This window comes from Passer montanus, unplaced genomic scaffold, assembly GCF_014805655.1.
Source record: "Passer montanus isolate IOZ18808 unplaced genomic scaffold, ASM1480565v1 scaffold12, whole genome shotgun sequence".
Classification (NCBI taxonomy): Eukaryota; Metazoa; Chordata; class Aves; order Passeriformes; family Passeridae; genus Passer; species Passer montanus.
In genome coordinates, this window is record NW_024358722.1 from 6878415 (window position 1) to 6902823 (window position 24409).

General features: G+C 37.5%; 1 protein-coding gene across 2 annotated transcripts in view; it reads left to right on the top strand.

Annotated features, from left to right (window-relative positions):
- PPP1CB (protein phosphatase 1 catalytic subunit beta) overlaps window positions 1-24124 on the top strand; it is a 29046-nt gene extending 4922 nt beyond the window's left edge. For both annotated transcript variants that reach the window (XM_039697810.1, XM_039697811.1), the window contains exons 2-8: window positions 7256-7387; window positions 10699-10929; window positions 11280-11384; window positions 16157-16228; window positions 19321-19472; window positions 21014-21148; window positions 21776-24124. In XM_039697810.1, coding sequence (XP_039553744.1) covers window positions 7256-7387; window positions 10699-10929; window positions 11280-11384; window positions 16157-16228; window positions 19321-19472; window positions 21014-21148; window positions 21776-21880 — 932 coding nt within the window. In that variant the 3' untranslated portion in view covers window positions 21881-24124. The remainder of the gene's footprint in view (window positions 1-7255; window positions 7388-10698; window positions 10930-11279; window positions 11385-16156; window positions 16229-19320; window positions 19473-21013; window positions 21149-21775) is intronic.
- Window positions 24125-24409: the final 285 nt, after the last annotated feature.

The window sequence follows — 24409 nt, forward strand, 5'->3', positions numbered from 1 at the left end:
ACCTTAATGATCTGTTGCAAAACAATATAAACCAATCGTGGAAATGAATCCTGAATAAACAAGAGTTATTACCTGGCTTGGTATGAAATCACTGGATGATTTTGCTACTGGAAAAATAAACAAGAATAACTCTAAAAGGACTTGCTTGCAAAAGACTTTTAAAAAATAGTCTTTAAAAAGAGGAATAGGCAGTTTTGGTATGTTTCTAGGAGGGTAGAGAGGAGGGATAGAAGATTGAAGTTTGTTTCTGGGTTTGTACAGCAGTGCAGATATCAGCCACTTCATCTTTAGCTTTATAAGTGCATGACGAATGGAATGGTTGGCTTGAAAAACTGCGCTGAAGGCCACGAGCCAGCAGCAGGCAGTGTGCTGGGCTTCTTTATTCTGTTGCTGTTTGGCCACTTGAAGGCTCCAAGATTCAATAATTGTTCCATTTAGATACTCTGCAGCACAGGTTTTACTTGTGTCATTCCATGACTTTCTCACTGCTCAGCTACATCATAGTATAAAAGGAGAGAAACACTGTTCTTATATAAGATAACTGCAACAGTAAAGTATTAAAATTTCTCTTAAATGCTCATTAGTTACCTCCAAAGGTAGGAATGTAACTTTTTTTAGAAAGGAAGAACCCACACTGCTAAACCCCAGACTGTGGTGAAGGCAGCGTGCTGTATTTGGCTGGTGCTCACTGAGGTCAGATGCAGTGAAGGGGCTGGATAGGGGAATCCACTCTTAACCAGAGCCTCAGGTGCCTCTGAGGGTATTGGGTGTCTGGTTTATAATTTGAAACATTGAAAGGAACCTTCTGTTGTGTGATTAGTCTTAGTACATTCACTGGGACATTTCACTTTCACAGTGCCATCTTTTCTGGGTTATGAGGGAGTGTTTTGTGTTTGTTTTTTGGTAATTTTATAGCAAGCTTGATACAAAGCTTTTTGTGGGTATATTCCATGTAATTGTATTGGTTAAGTACCAGTGACATCAATGTGCAGAAATTACACCCAGCTTCTTGTATCATAACTTCAGTAACTTCTTTCCTTGGTACTTCAGTAGTTACTTCATAACTTCTGTAATTTACCTCCACCTTCCCTGAATTTTAGGAATTTCATTAGCATTGCTTTAGGGGAGAACAAAGTCATCCTTTGAGAAATAAGCTGAAATTCTTCGTTTAACGAAATTTTTATGCTAGGTCAGCTTTCCAAGTAGACTACAACAGGAACTGCTATCACAACGTTGTGAGAGGCTTCTACCTTTGGTTTTGCTAGTTGCTTGAATTTTAGGTTCAAGTGTACTTAAGCAAACAGTAAGTGTAGAACATGTGATCATGTCCTTCAGCACTGAATTTGGCAGTTCTTGGAACGATGTGTGATACAGAATGACTGAGACATCGGTTAGTTTATGGAACTTCTGTTTAAGGAAGCAGGTGGTCCATGAAAAGCTAAAGGAATGGGTGAAGGTTTCATGTTTTCATGGGCTTACTGGAGCACCCCCTGAAGCAATTTTACGTAGTCATTTCTAAGTCATTTCAAAGCCTCTTCTCCGTGAGTATTAATTTTGCTGGATAGTGTGTATCCAAAGAATGTAAATTCAAGTTTGGGTAGAACAACACCACTTCATTGTTAGTTCTTTTCCCCATTAAAGGCTTATGCAGTCTCTTACTCTTCAGTGAACTTGTGCTTGATATTAAATAAGCCTGCTAAAATGAGTTCACAAGCAATCACTCTTCTTCAGCAAAATACTGAATATCAAGGTCATCTAGTGAAGGCAATTTTAGAAAGACTTTAAGGTTACTTGGATGTAAAAGCACAGTTTTTCAAGAAAAAAAGCTCCCAGGAGACTGATTATTCTATTTTTAGTGAAAAATTTGGGTGATGTACCCTAGGAAAGGTACAGGGCTGCTGGGTACGCTGCAGAAGAGCTGTATGTTCAGCAATATGTTCTTGCTGAATTGAGCAAAGTTCTAAAGGGTTCATTTATATTATTGTTGTTCACCAGTGTAACTCGTGAATGAGAGCTATTCTAAGCTTAGTTCTGTCACAGCACTTCTGAAAATTTAAAACTTGTGTTGCTGACTTAACTCTGTTTTGCTGCAAGGTAGGGTGTGGTTGCTTCTGGATGGCAGCTGAACAAGTTAAATAACAGGAGATGTTCTGAGGGAGCAGAAGTTTTGCTTTTAAAATTGAGAGTTGCTTTTAAAATCCAGTAGAGGATTCTTGACTTACTTAAACTCATGAAAGTATATAATTTGGAGAGAGCAGATAACTTCAGAATAGATTTCCAAAATCAGTGTGAGTACTGCTTGTTTTTTTCCCAAGTCATAGGTAATGCCGCCTTAAGCTTTAAAATCTGTTCTGCTCCTACTATTGACAGGCTGTTCAACATTTTCCAAATACTCCAAAGTATTTTTAAGTACAAAAAAAAAAAAGTTTAATGTCAGAGTTGTTAATCACCAATGATTAAACATCCCACAGAATGTGAGGGGAGTGTAAGCACATGGGAGTTGCTTGTGTGCCGTTTGTAAAATTGCATGCTTGCAATCTTGTGTTGTAGTTTGCGGGGTTTTTTTAGATCTGCTCTGGCAAAATTGACTTCTAAAGCCATAATTTCAGACATAAGCTTGGCTGGAGCTGCTGTGGAAAGAAGCAGAACCAGCTCCTTACTCTTTCACTGGCCCTGTCTCAAGTTCACAGAGGATATGTTCATCACCTTGGGGAACTATTTACGTTACATTTTTGATTTGTTGTATCTTCGTTCTAGGAAGAAAATATCAGTTCACTGCAGTTTACTGTGTGGTTGCTGTGTGGCCACATAAGTGCATGTCTGCAAAAAAAGCAGAGTGCATGGAAAGGAGAGTGCTTATTAGCAATAATGCTGACCCAATTTTTTATGATACTAGGGAGAAGTCTCTGGGTTTTGATGTTATGATAAAACTGTGAGTTACATCCAGTTAACTGGACACTGTCATCTTGGAAAGCAACACCAGGTAAATGCTTAGGGTGGCTGTGCATACCATAGCTGACTTAGTCATTGAAGAAACTATAGTGATGGCACAAAATGAGCAGCTTAATTGCTTGGAGGGAGGCACACCAGAAGCAGTGTGACAGAACAGGTTAAATACATTTTTTCCATTTCATGAAAGGCTATGGAAAAAAACTATGCAAGTGGAATTTGGAGCAGCCAATTCTTGACCCACTTTCCTTTTCCTTGCCAGTATTGCATTACATAATCTACTACACTCTGGCATAAATTTAGAGGGATTAAAAAAAAAATTACTATTTTTTGCTGAAGTTTTTCTTACCTGCCACTGTGCAGCTCATGTCTTGGATTGCTAATTACTGTTACTGAACTTCTTAAGGTTGTTTACCAATGATTGTGTAGATGCAGAGATTATTCCAATATTAATTAGAGTGGCTTTTAGGTAACTGTAGGATCTGTTGTGCTAAAATAAGTCTCAGTGTTCACAGCATATATTTGCTTTTATTCCTTTTTTTCTCCTATGCCGTGTCACTCTGCTTAAAGCTCACTGGAGGAACGGCTTGTTCTCTCAGAGTACTGTGCATGTGAGTTTGTGTATTACAACAGGAAGTGCTGTCCCTATCAAAAGGCTAATTTCCGTAAATCAAAGCTTGTTTACAGCATTTTAGATTAAAGAGAATAAATTTACCTTTAATGTTGATATATTTCTGCCCTGGGTAAGTAACTGACAGCTGTTAAAAATTATGTTTTCCCCAATGCTGTTAAAGGCTCTTTTAGCTACAGATTTTGCAGTGTGTGAAGCTGTGACTTGAGTGGTTAGCTGTAGTAATTCGTAAATGAGTCTGAAAAACATCTCTGATGCTCTCGATCTGGTTCTTAGAACCTCCTCTTCAATCCGTTCTTGGGGATTTGGCTTTTGAAAAACTAAATGCAGCGTTGTTTACAATCTATACAAAGCTCAGCTGAGTCAAGGGAACTTGAACAAAATTCTAGTTGTAATGTAAGCTGCTGAAATAAGTGCTTGGCCTTACTTGTGTGCTTGCACCACAGCTGTAGCATGTGTGTTCCGGATGACTGCTTGGCAAACCTTTCGGTGTCTTTGTGAATCCAGCAAAGTGCTGAGCCTTTCAGGGTCACAGGAGCCTCTCATTTCTCAATATGTAGTACCCTTGTTGCTGATCTGGCAGCTGTGGGAGAAAACTGCTTGTATCTTAACTGTTATTGGTAATTATTCCTCATGAAACTCCAGGTTTTGTATTACTTCAGACTTTACTAAACCTACATGTTTACTCTGGAGCTGCAGACTGTTTGGGTGGAAGGTGCCTTTGCAAAGGTACAGTGGCTCAGATCTTCCACCCTTCCCAAAGGATGGAAGTGACTGATCATCACGTGCATGCTGTCTCCTCTTCTGAGAGTGATAGACCTGTCAGAGTTGTAGAAGTGTCTCCTAACTTGGAAAATCTGAAGTGAGATTATAAATTGCTTAGTTGATTTGTCTCTTAAGGACTTGCAGCATTTATGGTTCTACGTTGGAAGTAAAGAAATACCATTGAGGCACTGACTGGCAATTGATGATGAAATCAGGGACTGCATGTTCTGTATCTTGCTTCTCATGGAAAAATCCAGCACCACACAAAGCATCAATCCTATAAAGCAAATGTTCCAAGTTGAAACCTCTTTGTGTGACTTTTGAAGGGAGCTAAAGGTTAGTGTTGTAAGAAAAACTGATTGGGTGGAAGTTATTTAAAGTATTATGGACACCCTACTTGAACTGTTATCTCAGTTTTGATTTCAGTGCTTGGTCTGATGCTGCTTCTGGTAATGCTAATGTGGTGTATACTGGGCTTTCCTGGGTTTGAGTTCCAAAACTAGAGTGGATATAAGTGTGCAGTTCTACTTCTTGGTTTTGATCTGTATGAAATTACATCAGTCTGGTACTGCAAAACATCATGAAAGTTAAATACAGAAGAGAATGCCATTTCTTATGGTTAAAAGAATGCACTGTCTGTAGTGGGAAGACATGACTGGAAAGCTGATTGTGGTGCATGGTGCTTTGGTGTGACTTTGTTGCAAGCTATGGGTCTAAAATAGATCAATTGTTTAATTAAAATGATAGCCATTGTAATATGAAGACTCTGCTTGTGTATGATGGCAGTTTATTGTGCCTATCAGAAGGAGTCCCAGGTCTCTAAAGGGGATCATTATAAACTATTGGAACACAAGCATTTGAAATTAAGATTATCAGAACGTTTTGGTACCCCACAAAGTGGATAGTCAAAGCAAAAGTGCAAAGCTGTCAAGCCTGAGTTTGTTTGTTTGTTTGTGGGTTTTTTGCTAATAATGGGGCTGAAGATATATCTGTAAGAAAATTGCTCAGTTGTTTAAAATGTGATGAAATGGAAGCCTGTAGGCATATATTGTTTCCGAGTCACATTGATTGTTTCTGATGTCTACCTTTGTATTCTTCTAATATGTAAGCGAACATCTTAATTCATGAGGAATAATAACACAAAAAGTGTTGCTAAAACGCTTTCTCAAGTGTAGTTGAAATCTTAATTAGCAAGAGGAATGTGACTTACCCTGTCATAAATATCACCTGGTAGTGATTCACTGGGTGTCACTAAAAGAAGTCCTGTATGACACAGCCTTTTTCTTGTGAGGTTCTAATGAGCTAAGTATTTCCAATATTTCCTCAACTTCAGATGTATTATTCCTCCTGCTCTTTTGCCACTCAAACTAGCTGTCCCAGGATCTAATTTTACATCTCTGCCCTGTTTTTGAAAACCGTTCTTCAGTTCTGCCTTTTCAGGTATTCCTGTGACTGCTTCCTAATCTCTGTTTACCAAGTGTCTGGTGTTTATTAAACATAAATATTTATAGCACAGTGTTGGCACGGTCAGATGTGCAGTTACACTGGGACAAGTATGCAGTGATAGCCAGAGCAGAGTATTTTGAGTTTAACACTGGGTGACCTAGGACAAACTGTTTTCCCTCATATCCTTTCTTCCCCATTGCACAATGTAGATAATGCTAGATGTAATTATACTGACCTCCTCTCTATAGTGGGTTTTCTAGGAACTAAGCAGAAATAAAAGGAAAAGGGAGGTTATGTTAGTGTAAAAAAAAAATTACAAGTTTACTCTTCTGTTTTGAAGAGGGAAAGCAGGTGACATGGGAATTTGCTATGTGTGAACTACTTTTTGCTCTTCTGTTCACAAATTTATTAGACTAAATGAAATTGCAGCTAAATTTTTTATGAAGTCTTATTATACATGAATTTGAAAACATTTGGGTTTGAAGTGCAAAAGTTGAGTATTACTTTCCCTTGAAGTTACTGCTGTGGTTTAATGTTGAATGTTAGTTTCATCTAAAACATGGCAGGGCAGGATGTTCACCTGTTGTAGACACTGATAGATTCTGGCTTACTCATTTGAACTCTGAAGTTGGGTTTGTGCTGAGATGCAAGACTGATCTGGATTGGCCAAAGTGACAACACAATTGTTCTATTTTGCTGCCTCATTAAAGACACACTACAGCCTCTGACAGGAATCTTATAGGTACTTGTAGAAAGAAGCAGCTGCAATAAACTTGCCAGAGGATATTGCTTGGAGTGCAGTGACATGCAAATGATTTTGATTTTATGCTAAATATAGGTCTGAGTGCCTGACTTACAGGTTTTGTGAATTCAGTTTCATTTCTAATTAGAATGTTCTTGGCTGTAAATGTTTCAGTAATTTAGAAGTCATTATATATGGAAGTTTCATCATTCATAGTATGATGTTCCTAATATGGCAGTTTCAGTTTATTTAAACATAATAACATATGTGATTTTTTTTTTCTTTGTGTTTAACTGCTGCTGTTGAACTTAACAGTCCTAAAGAAGTTTACCTTGTGCTAATGTGGAAGTGTTTTCATGTTTTCTGTTCTCAAGATTTTTCTTGTCTTTTATGACTACTCTAGCATAAAGGAATTGTTAAATTAAACACTTTTTTAAATTGTTATTTATTGAGATATGGACCAAAGCAGAGCTTAAATTGTTCTCTTTTGAGACCTGATTCAACAGGAGTGCATACAGATCTTTAAGCACAGATTACCACAGTTTCAGAGATTAATTTTACAATTCGTTGGACAGCATAATTCCAAGGTATTTGGTACACATATATAGAATGTGATGCTGGCTTTTTGTCAAATATAGGTTTTAAATACAGATAATCTGCATTTAGCTGTTGCATTATGTCTGTGTGGTAGTTACCTTCAACTGTTAAATATCTCATTGCAGTACGAGGATGTCGTCCCGGGAAGATTGTTCAGATGACCGAAGCAGAAGTTCGGGGCTTGTGCATAAAATCACGGGAAATATTTCTTAGCCAGCCTATTCTTCTGGAATTAGAGGCACCTCTGAAAATTTGTGGTATGTAAGCTTGATATATACGTTATTTCAATCTAGTTCTATGCTAGGGGGATTGGAAGAATAACAAGTCAGGCAAATGAGGTTGAGTTGGGATTGGAGAGAGGTCTTCAAAATCTTGAATGTAGTTTTCAGTTTTGGTTGGATTAAGTGAAGAAGAAGCAGCTAGCACTTGGTACATTGCTGATGCTGCTCACGCTATTTTGGAGTAAGTTTCCTTGGCAATAAGGGCTGCTTGTGCCCTCATCTAGTGCAAATTTTGCAACCTGTTCCTTGCCTGCACAGAGCTGGTGCTCTTCTGATCACTATTTCAGAAAGCAGTTAGCTGCTTTTAAAAAACCCACATGTTGCATGTTGAAGTTGCTCACTTCAAAGCATAAATGAAACAAAGACCTCACGGAGTGAAACACTTGAAAAATTGAAGACATTGTTAGTCTTTCAGTTGAGAAAGTAAAACTGGATGCAGACTTAAGTTAGGCTTAGTTACCGTGTAACAAATTCCTTGAGCTTTACAGAATGTTTTAGCAAACATCAGTATTACTGTGAAATACAAATAAATGTTTTTACCTTGCTAAGCATTTATAAGATGCTAGACTTTTTCCAAAGTACACTGTAACTACAAGCTTGTAAAAAAGTGTTTTAAAAGTTTTGTAAATATTGGATTATAATCATCCTTCAACTTTCTTATTAACAACAAACAATGCCTTTGAAAGCATAAAATTCCTTGAATTAGATTAGTTGAAGTGTCATAATTTTAAAGGGGAAACAATCTTTGTATTCATTACTACTTATATCCTCAAACATAGATTAGCTTCTTCCTGGCAGATGCAATGTCTGCAATGTTTCTTACATTGAGAGGATATTACCAATTAAAAAAAAACCAACCAAACCCCCAAATAAAACAGCCAAACCCACAAACCAACCACTAATGGCAAAGTCATTTTTAAATGACTAATTGCTTGGTAGGGTGGGGAGGAAAAACCAGCCCAGCTTGCTTAATGACATAAAGTTGAAGGCAAAATGCAACTTTATCATAATGTGGTTTCTTTAGACTTTTCATTGTAGTGTAATCTTATTCTGTTCCTAGATGAAGAAAACATGGAAAAAAACGTGGGTAGATTATATATATGTAAAGGTCTGCAAAGAATAATCAGCCTACTTCCAAGTGAGGCCTTCCTCATCTGTTCAGATCGAGGCAGTTGAATGGACTGTTAGGTGTGCAGTAATAGGTGTAGCTAATGCACAGCTAAATAAGGCATTTGTTATCCTAAATTGGGTTCCAAACACAGTGAAAGCACCAGGAAGTGTCAGGTGCATCTGAATTTAATATTGGAACAATTGTCAAAGCTGCATTTAGATAAAAGTGAAAGAAAGATGATTGCTTTCACCAAAAGTAAAATATGCAGCTGGTATTGCTTTGAACTATTACTTTTGTGTGTTCAGGCAATACCTGAGGAACCATAATAGGATTATCTTGTCTTACAATCAAGTCAGTTCAAAATAAGCTCTACATCTCAAATGGCTGTATTTTAATGTAAGATGAAAGATGCTCTTATGTAAATGTCCATTTTAAAATAGATGTGGTTTTTAATGTAAGTCTTTATATCTGGTAAACTTCAACTTGTGCTCAGATGAAGCTGTGTTTTAAAATGCTAAGTGCCCTGAACGGAATGGTAAATGCCTTGGTACCTTTGTAAAATTGTTTCTGCAAAATATTTTTACCCATTAAGTGCATTTGTCCCTCTGTGTACATGTGTAAATGAAAGTAGTTATAGACAACATAATAATAATATTTTCTGTGCTGTGTTTACTTGGTAGTTCATTTTGTTGGTGCTGAAGTCTGGGGATTTGATAACATCGTTCTGGAGTACTAGACTCAGCATAGAAACAATTTGTTGAGGACTCCTCTGCTTCTTCAGGTTATGACCTGGAGACTTCTAAGTATCAATTAGAATACAAATCATTCTTGTTGCAACATGTGCAAAAGAGATTTTAGCCAGTGGAGCTTCAGATTGTGACTGAAGTTGGGTAGTAGATACTGACCACCTCTACTAGAAGAAAACTGGAAACGTGATTCTTCTCCCCAAGTGAGAAATAGTTATGGGAGAATGCTGCCTAAAGGAGAAAGTTTTGCATTTTTCATGGAAAGCTTAAAGGAGTATAATACAGTATGTACTCTTCTTACCACTGTATCCTTTAAGAGTTGAACCAGAGAGCATACAGGTTTGGGAACCTTTTTTCAGATGAAAAAAGTTATGTGAGTTGTTCTTTCTCTTTTGAGGCTGTAGTAGCTCGTGCTGTACTGGAGAATAACTCCAGTCATTTTGCTAGCAAATTCAGGATTTTGTCACTGAACAAGCACCTTTAGTGAAAATACATTGTGTGATGCTTAGTGTACCAGACCAGGAGGTACTGAATCTAAATAGCATACAGCTTGTGCTGAAGGCTTCTGGCATATCTGTTTTGCATCCAGTCACTGGTAATAAGTTTTCCAGTCAGCTGGAGTACATTGCATGTATGCTGGAAGTTACTGTAGAGAAGCTTTCGCATCTTCACCCATGTGGACAGCTCAGAGATAGTTTAGCTTTGGCTGCTGTGATGTGATACACTGGGGTGGTGTAAATGCCACACAGAGCTGTTCATGGAAAGCCTAGTTTTAAAGCTGGCAGTGTGAAAAGTAACATGACAGGTATTTTTCCTAACAGCAAGTTGCAGGGTTGAGTATCTTGTAAGGGACGGAGTCTTTGAACCTCTGTCTTGCTTGTTACATGCATCAAAGGAGGAGTCAGTCTAAATGCTGGGGGATGGGATTCTGAGTACAGCAATGTTATGGAAATTGACCTTTGAAGTAAGTGTACTTTGCCAGCACAGTGTTCAGTTTCTCTCCAGTCTGAATTCTTCACTGATCTGTTTTTGCAGTAGATAATGTGACTTTTTTGAGGTACATTTTCTTCCTGGTCATATACCTGTTCAGTTAGAGGTTTTCTTTCTGATGGTGTTTCAATTTAAGTGAATTAAAGCTTGGTTAGAAAGCTTATGCTTTATTGTGAAGATTATTGTAGCTTTTGGGTTTCAGATTGGCTGCATACCTGACATAGCAATTCTGCAGATACGATGAGTTATTTATATCCTGTGAGTACTTCAGCTTTAATATTAGCATGGTTCTTACCTCTGTAATGCATATTGCCAGTTCTTAAAGGCAATATTAATGCCTTTTTTAATATCACTGAATAAAAACTAATTAGCCAGCTTAAGTTCTTGACTTGTGTATGTCTTTGTTGTTGCACTAATTCTTGGTAAACTTTTTTTTTCAGGTGATATCCATGGTCAGTATACAGACTTGCTTCGATTATTTGAATATGGAGGATTCCCACCAGAAGCTAATTATCTTTTCCTTGGAGATTATGTAGACAGAGGCAAACAGTCTCTGGAAACAATTTGCCTATTACTGGCATATAAAATCAAGTACCCGGAAAACTTCTTTCTCCTAAGAGGAAATCATGAGTGTGCTAGCATCAATCGAATCTATGGATTTTATGATGAATGTAAGCAAAATCTATTACTTTTGGAAGACTACAACAGACTAATACTTTGTTTTGGAAACACTTGTAGTAGCAAGTGTTTTAATGCAAGGGTTTCAATATGCTGTGAACCTGCTTTGAAACTTTCTCAAGTTCCAAGCCAAGGTTAAAGTCACTCTGGAGCATTACTGTTTTTTTCTTCTGCTGTCCTTGAAATGCTGTTGTAAGAGATTGAGGCATAAGTGTGAAATAAAGAAATAAGAAACAAAACCCTAAGACAGTTTGCTAACATTTTTGCTTAGGCTCTGGTATGTATTACAGGTTGTCTTTAAAAACCAGCTTCCTCTTCCTAATATCACGCACTGTTTTTGTAGGCAAGCGGAGATTTAACATTAAGCTGTGGAAGACCTTCACAGATTGTTTTAACTGTCTGCCTATTGCAGCCATTGTGGATGAGAAGATCTTCTGTTGTCACGGAGGTAAGCTGATGGCTACTTTTAAAGGCTGTATCTGAACTGATTTGGGGTTACTGCTATACCAGATGGAGTGTGGCGGTGTGTACCTGATATTTAGCTGGAGATATTTAACCTTGTGTTGTCTATAAAGGTCATGCTTTTCTGTGCACTGGTCAGTAGACTGTCATTCTTACCTGGTACACTTGGTCTTTTTGTGCCTAAGAGGGAAGTGTATCTGTAAGTATTCCCATCAGTGTATCCCTCTCTGAAGGTTACTTAATGCTAGAATTGTTGCCTACTTTGCCACCTTACTTGTTACTGTATATCAGTAACATACTCAGGCTGGCATCCCTAGCTGTGAAGAGCATCTTTCACTAGTAACCTTGGCTCTGTACTCTCAGCCTCTTTAACTGTTTCACAGCACTTTGGTGGGCAGGACCGCTGAGGTCACACAGTCGAGCCTGGCTTGAGACTTTTGTTAACACTGTACAGGTTAGATGTGACTCGCATGGACTCCACGAAGCCTTTGCTGCTAGATAGTCTGCACTCTGTGGGTACCTGTCCCAGTGCTGCCCTGTTGGTGTACTAAAATAAGTGTTTGGAATTGAGCTGACTGAAGGCTGTGACTTGTCTGAATCTTGGAATGTACTTGGGTTCTCTTTGTAGAATAGTTCTTGCCATGATTTTACAGGCAATGATGTTTAACAGGTTTTCAGAAACTTGCAGTGTCAAACAGTTGACAAGAATTTCAATTACTGGTAGAAAGAGCCATCCTGCCTTTTGCAGCTGTGTTTGCAACTGCCTCCATTAATAAGCAACTTTAATGCCTTTCTCTGAGTGATCTAGAAATGATTTGGTAGATGTCACACCTGTGTTGCCAGTGAGATGCAAATTAGTGGAAATGAAGGCAATGCAGAGACATCTAGTTTGAACATCTCCGTTTGGAAGTAGAAACAGTGTGTAGCCCAGAGTTCCCGAGATGACTCTTCCAGACTTCATGAGGTTCTATTGATGGCTGCCATCCTGCCTTTATTAATTACAGGTATCAATTCAAGAGCTGTGCCTGTATGGAATGTGCTTTAAAAATGGTCTGGAGTATTGTGTCTTGTATTGAAAGCTTCTGCCTTCAGTGCCTGCTAGAATAAGCTAACAGGGTGTTACACATAACATGCTCTGAGATATTGTTAAGTCCCTATAAAAACATACTTAATGCAGTAATACACTTGGGTCTGCCAGTCTCTGGGTAGCACTGATATGTCAGAATACCTGTTTGTTTACAGCTCATCTTTTAATCTTATTCTCAAGCCATGTGGTGTTTTCTTCTTTTTAAGAACTGATATCTGTCTTACAGGCTAGATCTCATAGTTTTAAGAACATGAGATAGAGTCGCTTCTGCGCCTCGGTAGCCAAATACCAGTGGCTAAAAACCCATGTAATAAATTTGTTTCCAAAACAGCTTATGAAAGAATTACTGTTTTACTATCAATATATGTTTTAGAATTTTGGTTTTTTGGAAAACAGAGAATGAATAGTAACAAAATGCTGGGGTGTTTCAGGCAAACAATGAAATTTAGGCAGAAGATAATGAAAGCAGCTTAGCAGGTAGAGCAGAGTGCTATGACAAAACCAGTAGCTTTGTGTGTACACATTTGAGACCTGAACCATGAGAAAGAAGCCTTGAGAGCTATTTTTTCAAGAAAAAAGACTCAATGTTCCATTGTAAAGGGGGGGGGGGGGGGGTGGGCAGGCACATGTGAATTAAGTTTTCCTATTTGACTAAACAAGAGGTTATGTTGTGCATAGTATGCTTTAAGGATCTTTTTTATGAAAAGCAGTATTTACTTTGTTATTCATTGCTAATTGCCCCTTAAATTGAACAGGCTTAGTCTGTAACTGAAATTATTCTGAAATTATTGCCACACTGAACTGATCTGCAGCTGTGAAACAAAGTGAAAAGATTACTAATGTGCTGTGTGTTCCTTATAAATGGAAGTGGACGTTCAGCACAGAAATAAGTTTTGCCCTTTTTCCACTTTTCTCCAGTCCTATCCAAACTGCATTCCAGATCCAATGAAGTAATGGACTGTCAACGCCTTTTCATGATGTTACTACTCTAATAGTCACTGAGGCAGCAACACAAACCATTCAACTCTGCTGGAGGTTGAAGCTAGCATGTAGCATAAGGTAGGTGCCTTTTTTACTATATTGCGCATTTTTGCATAGTTTATTTTAAAAATATTGTCCTCTGGGATATAATAAAACTTTGCAAAACCGCATAACATAGTAAAACAAAAGGCACCTAACTTCAACCCCAGTAGGTCATCTACAATAGCTTAATATATTGAGTCATCTCTTGTACCTAAACTTTTCTGGGCATCTGTTTTGAGTTAGCTATCTTGCAATATAACTGAAACCTCTCTTGCTACCCTTGTCTTTAAATGTTCATGCTAGTGAGAGGATCTTTCATTGTATCTTTTCCATCAGCTCCCTCTCTTCCCACATTCTTCACACATGTAATAATTTGTCCTTTTTTTAAGCCTGTCCTCTCAACTAACTTCTGACTTTGCTCTTTATCTCACTTCATTAAAGCTTATTCCATAACCATTCCCGACTTCTCCCTTTCTCTCTGCATTGTATTCTGTACAGCATTGGTCCTCTTATCTATGACAGCACTCTCTAGCTCTAATCTTTGGAGAACTTACATTATTAGTTTCAAGTTTCTATAAATGAAGTTGATATTGTAGTGTCTGATTGGTGGAATACATTGGTCTTACCACACTGGATTGAAGCTCTGAGATGGGAGTTCTGCTTGTACAGTAAAGTACTACATTTTATGTAGTATTTTTAGGCTCTGGAATCCTGTTTTTCTTGTGATATTAATGACAACGAACTGGATATTGATGTTTATCTCTACTTAATTTACATAGTATTCAAAGATTACACTATAGAAATTAGTGCCTCTCACACTTAATTTACCAAGTCCACACAGTCAGAGTGGCTCAAATCAAATTTCATGAGTCTGCCAGGAATAATGAGAACTCTTTGTTTTCCCTTAGGGAAGAGGTGGTCATATGCTTCAAAAATACAGTAAATAAGTATACTTAAAGGTATTTTTTCTGTGCTTAACTGTTGTGACAAGACAACTTAAGTGTGTACTTTTAGTACGCTGTAAGTTTCAGCAATCATTTTACTGGAAGCAGCTTTACACAAGCTTTAGCATTCTTATATCCTCCATTTAACACTGACCAGGTAGGACTTTTCTCTGTAGGTATGAATTTGAGACGTTAGCTATTTCTTTGTGTGCAAGGGGAGTTAGGAAAATACTTTGGGAAAGAAATGGTTGCAAAGAAGTCTGCAAACCTGTAGGCAATTCCGTAGGGTTTTGCTGGTTTCCAGTAATGTAAAACAGCACAAAAATGGACAGCCACACAGTTGAGACATGGTTTGTAGTAATGTTTCCTTTTAAAGAACCATAGAGTGCTTTGAGTTGGAAGGAACATTAAAAGTCACCTAGTTCCCAAAGACCCTGCTGTCAGCAGGGAATCTCCCACTAGACCAGGATGCTCAGTCCCATCCAGTCTGGCTTGAACACTTCCAGGGATTAAAGATTTCTTTTGGGTGCAACCTGAAATGCTGAAAGCTGTAACTTCATAGAAAGTCACAGATTAGTAATGTTTATTTCACTGAGACTGCCCATTACAATCTGTGGGTGTGGTGCCGTGTGCTAATGGAATGTGTGTCCAAATAGATCAGATCTGGGGAAGGGCAAGTGGTAGATTTGTCCAAGTTTAAAAGGTGATTTCATACTAGAATTTATATTATTATTCCTGTATTGTTGTGTTTACAGACTTGGTTAATACTCCCTTTTAGTAGTTTACTGTTAGATTTCTGCCATCCTTTACAACCTCAAGGCAAGAGCATGAAAAGAGCTTTTGCAAGCTGATGGTGATAGAAGGCTTTTACCATAAGACTGCTTAAAGAAAAATAATCTAAAAGCTTCATACTTGAAGAAGTGTTCTTCAAGTCTGTATCAAATGCTTTGATTCCTGTCAAATATCATTGTTCATGTAACATATACATTGCCACTGTGCAAAATCCAATGTTAGCTGAAATTATTTTACACGGTGAAATGACCTTTCCAATGACAGCTTTCTTCTGTCCTGTTCAGAGTTCTGGACTGAGTCAAATTGATATGGTTTATTAACATGAAATGTGTTTCATCACAGATTAGGTCTTCATGTTCGATTTTCAAATTTGCAGCTTTCTTAATTAGATACCTTGGCCTAAGTCATTTAAATGCTTAGGACCCTCATTTAAGGACACATTAAGATGCTGTAGCATCTGGCAGGCTCTTCCATGCCTGAATGCCCCAAGTAGAGAAGCTTTAGGGAGTGTAAACTCCTCAAAGGGTGGCTTTGGAATTCCATGCTTTAATTGTAGTTGCATGTTAATGGCTAAACTGTTGACAGATAGCTGTGTCTGTACCTATGTGTTTTGGGGTTTTTTTTGAGTAATCAAAGTACTGTGATTTTATAATTGACTTCAGCAGCTGAGCTACAGTAGATGACAACCTCCATGGCTAAAAGGATGGTGATGAGAACCCCTTGCTAATTTCACTTGCATTATTCTGTCCTCTATTCAGCAACTTAATTGTCTTATAGCAAACTGCCTTTTGTTTATGTTGCAGTGGAAACAATGGATGCTGTGTGCCTTTGAACCTCAAATCTTGTGTTCTCTGGAACCCTTTCCGCAGGTAAAATGCGTATATGAGTCACTTGTTTTTTGTACTTTTACAGGACTGTCTCCAGATCTCCAGTCAATGGAACAGATCCGGAGAATTATGAGACCTACAGATGTTCCCGACACAGGTGAGTGACATGGAATTTACTGTAAATAAGTCTTAATGATGAAACAGGTTTAATCAATTTCTGTGCAAGTGATGTAGTGACTTAATGCAGCCTCTGTTCACAGTACAGTATTCCTTGGTGCCTGTGTAGGATGTGAGCCCTGTTCCTCATGATGGCTATGTTATCTGATATGTTAAAGGTTGTTGTATGTGTTGTTGTTGTTGTTTGTCACAGCAAAGTGCAGTATGTTTTTGAATATATGTTTTTGGATACGTTATTCACAAGTTTCCCTTGAAACATCTTAGAAATGTAATGAAAGATAAAGGAAACTGAAGAGGTAGTTCCCCTTGCCTTGGTTAGGGACACACAAACCTTTTAGTCCATCAAAGAGCATAACTGTTCAAAGTTAAACAGTACAATAAAGTTAAATTTCCTGGGTGTTTAAGTATTTGGGCTTCTCTCTTTATCTCTCTCCTCATGAAATTTGAAAAATACAGCTCTTACTTCACTGTAGTTGGGATTTCAATTTCATCTATCAATGTATTAGTTGTGAAATTTTCTTCTACTAGGTTATTGTTCTGTTTATGAATGTCGGATACAAATTGCTGGTGCTTTCTGTACAATGTTTTTTTGAATGGTTTAATCAGTCTTTCTCAGTGTCTCATTACAGATTTTTTTACTAGCGGATTGAAAAAACTGTTGAGCAGTACAATGGGATGGTTTTTAAAGTGTTGATTTCAACAGTGGTCTGAAATTAACTTTCAGAGGAGATATAAGCTCTGAACCTTTTTTCGAACATAGGTTGCAATTAAACTTTGAAGTAGAAGAGTTGTTTCCTGTAATGTTCCTTAATGCATGGGAGTAATTCAGGGACTAATGTTAATATATCTACTGTCCCTTAAACAACATCACTTCTGTGCAAGCCAGTATATACACTCCTGACACTAAGATGCATTATGGACTGGTGAGTGATTGTTTCTGTAGTATAAATTACTACAGTGTTTGTCCTTTTATGCTACTTATTCAGTCAATGCATAACCAAATAAATGTTAGCACAAATGAGTCCATCTTTGCATATATCAGTGTTCCCAGAAAAGATGGTTTTATTCAGCAGGCAAATAATATTGTTTGAGGCACCCCCACTTCAGGAATGCCCTTACAGAACATAGTTCTCGTTTCCATGGACACTCCACTGAAATATTCTCTCTTCTTAGTATCTCCTAAAAATAAGTATGGAGATTTTTTTGTAGAAGGCTGTTGTTTTGTGTAGTGTTTTGTAGTGTTATCTTTGCTTTCAGAAGCAATAGCTGTATGTATACTGTCAGAGCTAAAATGAAATGTCCCATCAGAGGCATGTGTGCAGTGGTACAGTGACCAAGGTAGATCCATCTTTTGGATCTATTTAAGGAAACCGGTTTTACATATTGAAAGTAAATCTTGTGGAAAATTAAAAATAAACTGAAGTAGTCTCACTTCCATGGAGGTTTCAAGCCCTTCAAAGCTACCTGTTTGTGGAGGGGTGTCACTCAGGGAAAGTTTGTGTTGATACAGAAGTTTTGGTAGGTGATCATGTGGCTGTGCTAGGATTAGATCATTATGGTGGTGGCTTCTAGCCTGATGAAAAAAGGCTTTGGAACTTCAACTACAGTTTAAAGACCCCTTTAGGACAGATGAGCCTGTTGTTCTGTATGACCCTAAAGATTATTTGATTTTGGGGAAAGAATAGAAGAGGAAGCACTTGCTAAATAGCTGAGACAAGCAGCTTCTATCATTGCTGGAAACTCAAGGTAAGAAGCCATTAGGGATTGCAGGGCAATTATTGTTTTGAAAAACAAAGTTAATCATTATGGAACTAAATTTCAGTAAAGTTTTTGTCATGCACTGTCTGTGTTTAGGAGTTTATTTCTAGATGGAAATATTATCTAAAATGCAGTTATACTTGTTCTGTTCTTTCTCTTCTAAAAACAAATCAAATTTTAGCCTGTTATTAGAGAGGAGATGTGTCTGGCCCCGAAGACCATTTGATAAATGTATGTAAATATTAAATGGTGTAGTTGCACAATAGGTTTCAAACATTGGTTTGCTTGATTACAGCTTGAAGCATCTTTTGGTTAAGAAATAACATCTTCAATATTTTCTTTAGCAAGTAACCAAATGTAAATGTCAATCAAACTTCTGAATGGCAGATGAATGAGCCTACTGGCTTATCCTTCAGATTGTGAGACAGTGCTGTTAAATATTTATATGCCTATGGGTCATCACAGGTAAAGAAAGTACAATTGCATGGAAAGCTATGCTTTTCAAACCTTTGGGGGTTTGTTTGTGTTGCAGTTGGATTGGCCTGGTTCTTTCTCTTGCTAATATTAATGGGAAGTTCTATATGTATAAAGGCATTGCAGTTGATCTAGAGGAATCTTTTTTAATATCTGGTGTTAACTCCAGAGCTGGCTGACCTTTTGTTGGCAGCAAAAAAAAAAAATCTTGACCAGTGCTGAAATGCCGGGGAGGCTTATTGTTTTCGCTTAGCTTCCAGACTGGCTGTCACCAGGCTTTCCGAAACAGTCAACAGGGGTCCCAGCAAATTGACCGTGCTACGTGAGACAATGTATCAGTGTTTTGCTGTGTTACATTTTGATTTAGTCACCTAAGGTTCTTCTTGAATGGTAGGAATCGTGTTCAGAAACTTAAGGTGAAAAATTACTTGCTGCCTTTATAACTGGCCATGCATAGGACTTTTAAATTTACTGCAGCTTTCAAATTAACCTTTCTCGGTGAGCTGTGAAATTAATGGTTGCCTTTTAATACCCATGCACTTTAATATTTTTAAACTCCTTTAATGCTCACTGTAAACACGCTGAATATTGCAATAAAAGATTATTTCAGAGAATTATTCGAATCTGACTTTTTTCATCTCAAGGCATTTTCAGTGGTGAGCGGGTAAACAATCTAGAGATTTGCAGACTGTACTCTTTGAGTTGCAGTTTAAGTATTGTTGCATTTGTTGTTAAGGCTTATTTTCTTTAGGAGCGTTGCTCTGGTAATTACAGTAGAACTGGTTTGCATTATAAAATACCTCCTAAGACTGGCATTTTCACTTTCATTATCTTTCAAAGGTTTGCTCTGTGACCTGCTGTGGTCTGACCCAGACAAAGATGTGCAAGGTTGGGGTGAAAATGATCGTGGGGTCTCTTTCACTTTTGGTGCTGATGTGGTCAGTAAATTTCTGAATCGTCATGATCTGGATTTGATCTGTCGAGCTCATCAGGTATGAATGTTGTTGCTCTTGCTTCTTAAAACCTCTCCTGCTCCTTGTCAGGAGTGTATGTTTGGAACTTAATTTGCACTGTGTTATTTCTAGAGAAAACCTCTTTCTAGTAAAGGGCCTGTAAGGACTGTGTCCTTCTGTTGGCTCATGATGAACTGTGTTGTCTAATGCCGGTTGAGTAGAATACTAATACTGGGTTTCTCCATTGATGTCTTCCTTTCATACTGCCTGTTAAATGTTAGACTGATGTATGTGAACTTCACAGGTAAAGTCTCCAGATTTACAGGGGCAGAGTGACTTGAATTTCAGATTTACACTGAGGTTTGAGTTCTTCAGTTTCAGCAGTAGACAATTCCCTGGTAGTTCTGGCGTGAATTGCCTCTACTTTGCTTCATGGAAATAGTCAAAATGCATTTAATATCTCTACAAAGAAGTCTATACATAAAAACTTTCACTGTTGCTAGTATTTTGATTCAGCTATTCTGAGTATTTTGGCTTAGATTATTTTTATTTCCTCACATTTCAGTCAGGCGTTTTTGCATTGTCAATCCTCAGCACACTTTTTTATTAGGTTACTTCAAGCAAGAGTGCTAGTTAGATGGACATCAGGTTCCAGTTTCCTGTATAACATTTCAGTGTCATTATTTAATCTATTTTAGAAGCTCCCTCCTGCTGTGAAACAAAAATAAGCTCTTTATTTTGTGTCACTATTAGGCTTGGGTACACTCTTAGAACACTTAAAGTTTTTTCTTTGTAATTTTACTGCAAAAACATTAGAGAAAATTTAGTATCAATTCCTCATGCTGACTGGATTTCTTAACTGCTGATCAAGATTACTGCCAGTTTTCTACAGTCGTATAGTTGATTGAGTTCTTTATAAGAGGAGGATGATATCTTACAGAAGATCATGATGATTGCACCAAAGTAAGCAGTTGGTTGTACTCAAGTTGTACTACGTTGTAACATGAAGCTTTTATCTTGGAAAAAACGGAACTTCCTTAGCTGGTGCATCATACTACTTGCATGATTGTAAAGGTGTATTATGCTCTTAGACAAGATCTGGCAGAATCACTCTTTTTTAATAATTTTGATACTCTAAAATCCCCTACACTTGAGGTGGGTGCAGTCAACACCAATTTAAGCAAAACTTAATTGTTTCAAGTTGCAGTGAAGGTGGTATTCAGACCTTGTGTGCTCCAAACTAATTAGGTCAAACATCCACATTCTGTGTATAAAGCATTAAATGCTGGGAATTCTTACACTGGCAGTGTATAATTGGAGTTAAACTATGAAAATATTAAACAGTCAAGCTGATGTGTGCTTAACATTTGAAGTGTCAGACATAGGATATGCTATCTGGCCTGGCATTCAGTGTCAGATAAGATAAAATGAGTGAACTTGTCCCCTCTGAAAGTCAAGACGTAAAATAGCTTTTTGATGAGTTCCTTTATCTTTCTAATATAAAGTCCAGTTTGCTTCAAGATACTTTTTTTCTTCAGAATTTCATATGTAAGCTGTATTGATTTCTCTGGTGTTGACAGGTGGTTGAAGATGGATACGAGTTCTTTGCTAAACGGCAGTTGGTCACCCTATTCTCAGCTCCAAATTATTGTGGAGAGTTTGACAATGCAGGAGGCATGATGAGTGTGGATGAAACTCTGATGTGTTCCTTCCAGGTATGGTATATTTATTTGTGCATTAAGGTGACTCTTTGTGTTGGGCTGTATGGACCGAGTTAGTGTGCTCGTTGATGTGCTGGTGGTTAGTGTAAACCAATATTCTTGGGCTACAGAGAGCACTGCACAGGAGGCTGGCATTTGTGAACAACTGGAACTGCAAACCAACTGCTCTCCAGAAAACTGGAATTTGATGTTTTCCAAACTATTGCATATTAAATTGTTCATTCCATTCAAATGCTCATTTCAAAATTTAAAGTTTAATTGGGCGATTTTTTTTTTTTGGTCACACCTAGTGACTGGAGTACACGATTATGCAAACTAATGGTTATAGGGACCCTTCTAATATGGCTTCTTTGGATTTTAGTCCCTATTCCTTCCTGGATGTGTTTTCAGCCCCTTTTCTTTCCCCTTTCCACTTCATAGTGGTAGAACTAGAAGGATTTAGAGTTACTGTTACATGTAGAACTAAGAAATTTGTGTGGTTGTGATATGATTTCCACCCCCCCACCCCCCCACCATCCTCATCCCTCTTGTTCCTGCTGAACAAGGTTTCATGTGGGCTTAACAGTATTTGAATGTTTTTAGTTACTGCTGACTCAAAGGAACTTCTTTATTTTCTCTAAGATATTGAAACCATCTGAAAAGAAAGCCAAGTACCAGTATGGTGGACTGAATTCTGGGCGTCCAGTCACTCCACCTCGCACAGCTAATCCACCGAAGAAGAGGTGAAGAAAGGAAATAATGTAGAAAACACCATCAGATCTGTCAAGGACAAAACTCCATATTACAGTATATAATAAGTGTGCACTGTAAAACCATCCAGCCATTTGACACCCTTTATGATGTCACACGTTTAACTTAAAGAGACGGGTAAAGGATCTTTATTAATTTTTTCTAGTAGAAAGATGTGCGACACTGTATTGTAACAAGTATAGCTCCAAGTTCTAATATCCAGCATAGAGAGGAAAAAAAATTAGGAAAAACTATTTCAACTACATATTCACATTTACCACGGTTTTTGAAGTTGACCAACATCCCAGTTAAAACTTGGTGTAATAGTTAAACCAGATGAGAGCATGATGTTCCATTTGTGTAATGTGGTCTTATTGTTGCTTAATTGCTTTTACTTTGGTTATTTTGTAGCTAGAATGATGCGGAATATGGTATCTAGTCTTATTTCCTGGCTCTTTGAAATTGATACGAGGAAGGGGCTTTCTAGAACACTCATTGATCTCTTATCCTCCCCCTCATCTCCTGTTTTTTCATTATAATGCCGTGTGCCCCATTATAATGCAAAGTTTATAGTACAGTAGTGATTAAAAGGCAAACTGAGTCCCAAATGCCCAGACTGGACAGCTTGGCAGCCAACATAATTAAGACAGAAAAACCTGTCCTGACCTTTAACTTAAACTGCCACACAATGAAATTGTGCACTACACTATTTTAAATTATTGACATTACACTGTGCGATGGCACTTCATTTAACTTAGATAGGACAAAAATGGTATTGCCTATTAGTTGGTAACTTGATTTAGTGGTACCTTGGCTTTAGTTTTATTAGCATGAAACACCTTTGGCATGCTTAGCTTCCAGGTAACTTCCTACCTGCATCAGAATTCATCTTACATAGTTCCACAGAACATGAAGATCCGTATTTGCTAAGCCTTTGGAAGCTGACATTCTTTTTCAGAAGAGGGTGTGTTTAAATGGATGTTCTTCAACATACAATAGGCTAGACGATGGATGGTGAGCTGAAAATGCTACAGGAATGTCCAATTTCATAGTAAGGCTTACATCACTAAATATTCTATCCATTTGGATTTTCATGATCAAATTTCATATACAATTGTATAGACTTCTGCTTTGTAGTGTACTATAGTAGCAATAATTTCTGTATGTGATCAAGAGTTATGCAGTATTTCTTTTCAGTTCTCTCCTTTATCAAAAGAGTTAACATTGGCAAACAGCAAGATATAGAGAAGATACAAAATATATAGTAGGATAAATGAAAGGCACAGATTTGTGATGCTTTAGGATGCAATACTTATTGGACACAACTACAAAAGCTTTTACTGAATACAGTCAAATTTGTTAGATTCTTTGGGGGAAGGCTGCAGATTTATACCATTCTAAATGTGCATCAGTAGATGTAAAACTCTTGACTTCAGTATTGTCTTTGAAAATGTTAAACTGAGGATTCTAGTAACTTATGTTTTATGAACTGGCACATTATATAATGCAAGAGATATATTGATTTCTGACACAGTGAGCAAGTTCTTTAAAATGGATTTAAGTCTCTTTTCTAATTCCATTTTATTTTAAATGCATCTTTTAAATGTAGGTTTTTTCATTTAGTAAAAGTTGTCTAATTCATTTGAATGAAGTCTGACTGGTTATTTTAACATACCTGACTTACTCAAAATGTGTGGAGTTGATTGTTTTGAAGGAAAAGGAAATCTTACAATATATCTATCTGTTACTGATTTATACTGGGTTGGTCTGTGGTTTTGAATAATGATTTATTCTACCCCACTTCAAAGCAAACACCAGTTTCAATGCTTAAAATAAAATGAAGTAGATGTTTTTGAGGTTGTTCAAAGACACTTGTTCTTAAAAGTCAACAATAAGAGCTGTGTGAGGGTAACTGCAGTTTGGGACAAGGTAATCAATGAAATCTAATCTGTAAGCATTGACATGGTAACTTCCTGCTCTAAGTCACTGCTTACTTGAGATTTATTTTTGCAAGTTTTGAAAATGCTGGGTTTTACCAAGTGCCAGCCTCTGTGTTACCAAACATCTGGATTAACCCTTTTCTATTTTTTCTTTTGTTTCTGGAACAATGTCTTCTGTATCATAAAATGTCCAGGTGTAAAGCTGTATGTTATGTGAGTACCTAACATGCTCGCTTGTGTTACAGATGCTGTGTCAAAAGAAAAATAAAGTCTTCGGGCCCTCTTCTGTGTCCTAAAGAAATAGGAAATTTTTAGTTTGTTTAATGGCATTAGTTGGCCACATCGGGTGCTGGTATTCTGAAGAATTGCTCTTTTTACATAGCAGCAGTCACTTGGAAATTATTTGAATGTTGTTTTGATTTCTGGAGAGTTGGGATGTCTGCTAACATCCCTCATTATCTATATGGTAACAAAACACACAAGATGTAGTAATCTTACCCCTACAGATAGGATTGATATTTCGTATTAAAAGCAACTCTGGTACATAACAGAACTCACCACTTCAGCTTCCATTTACAGGATTAGT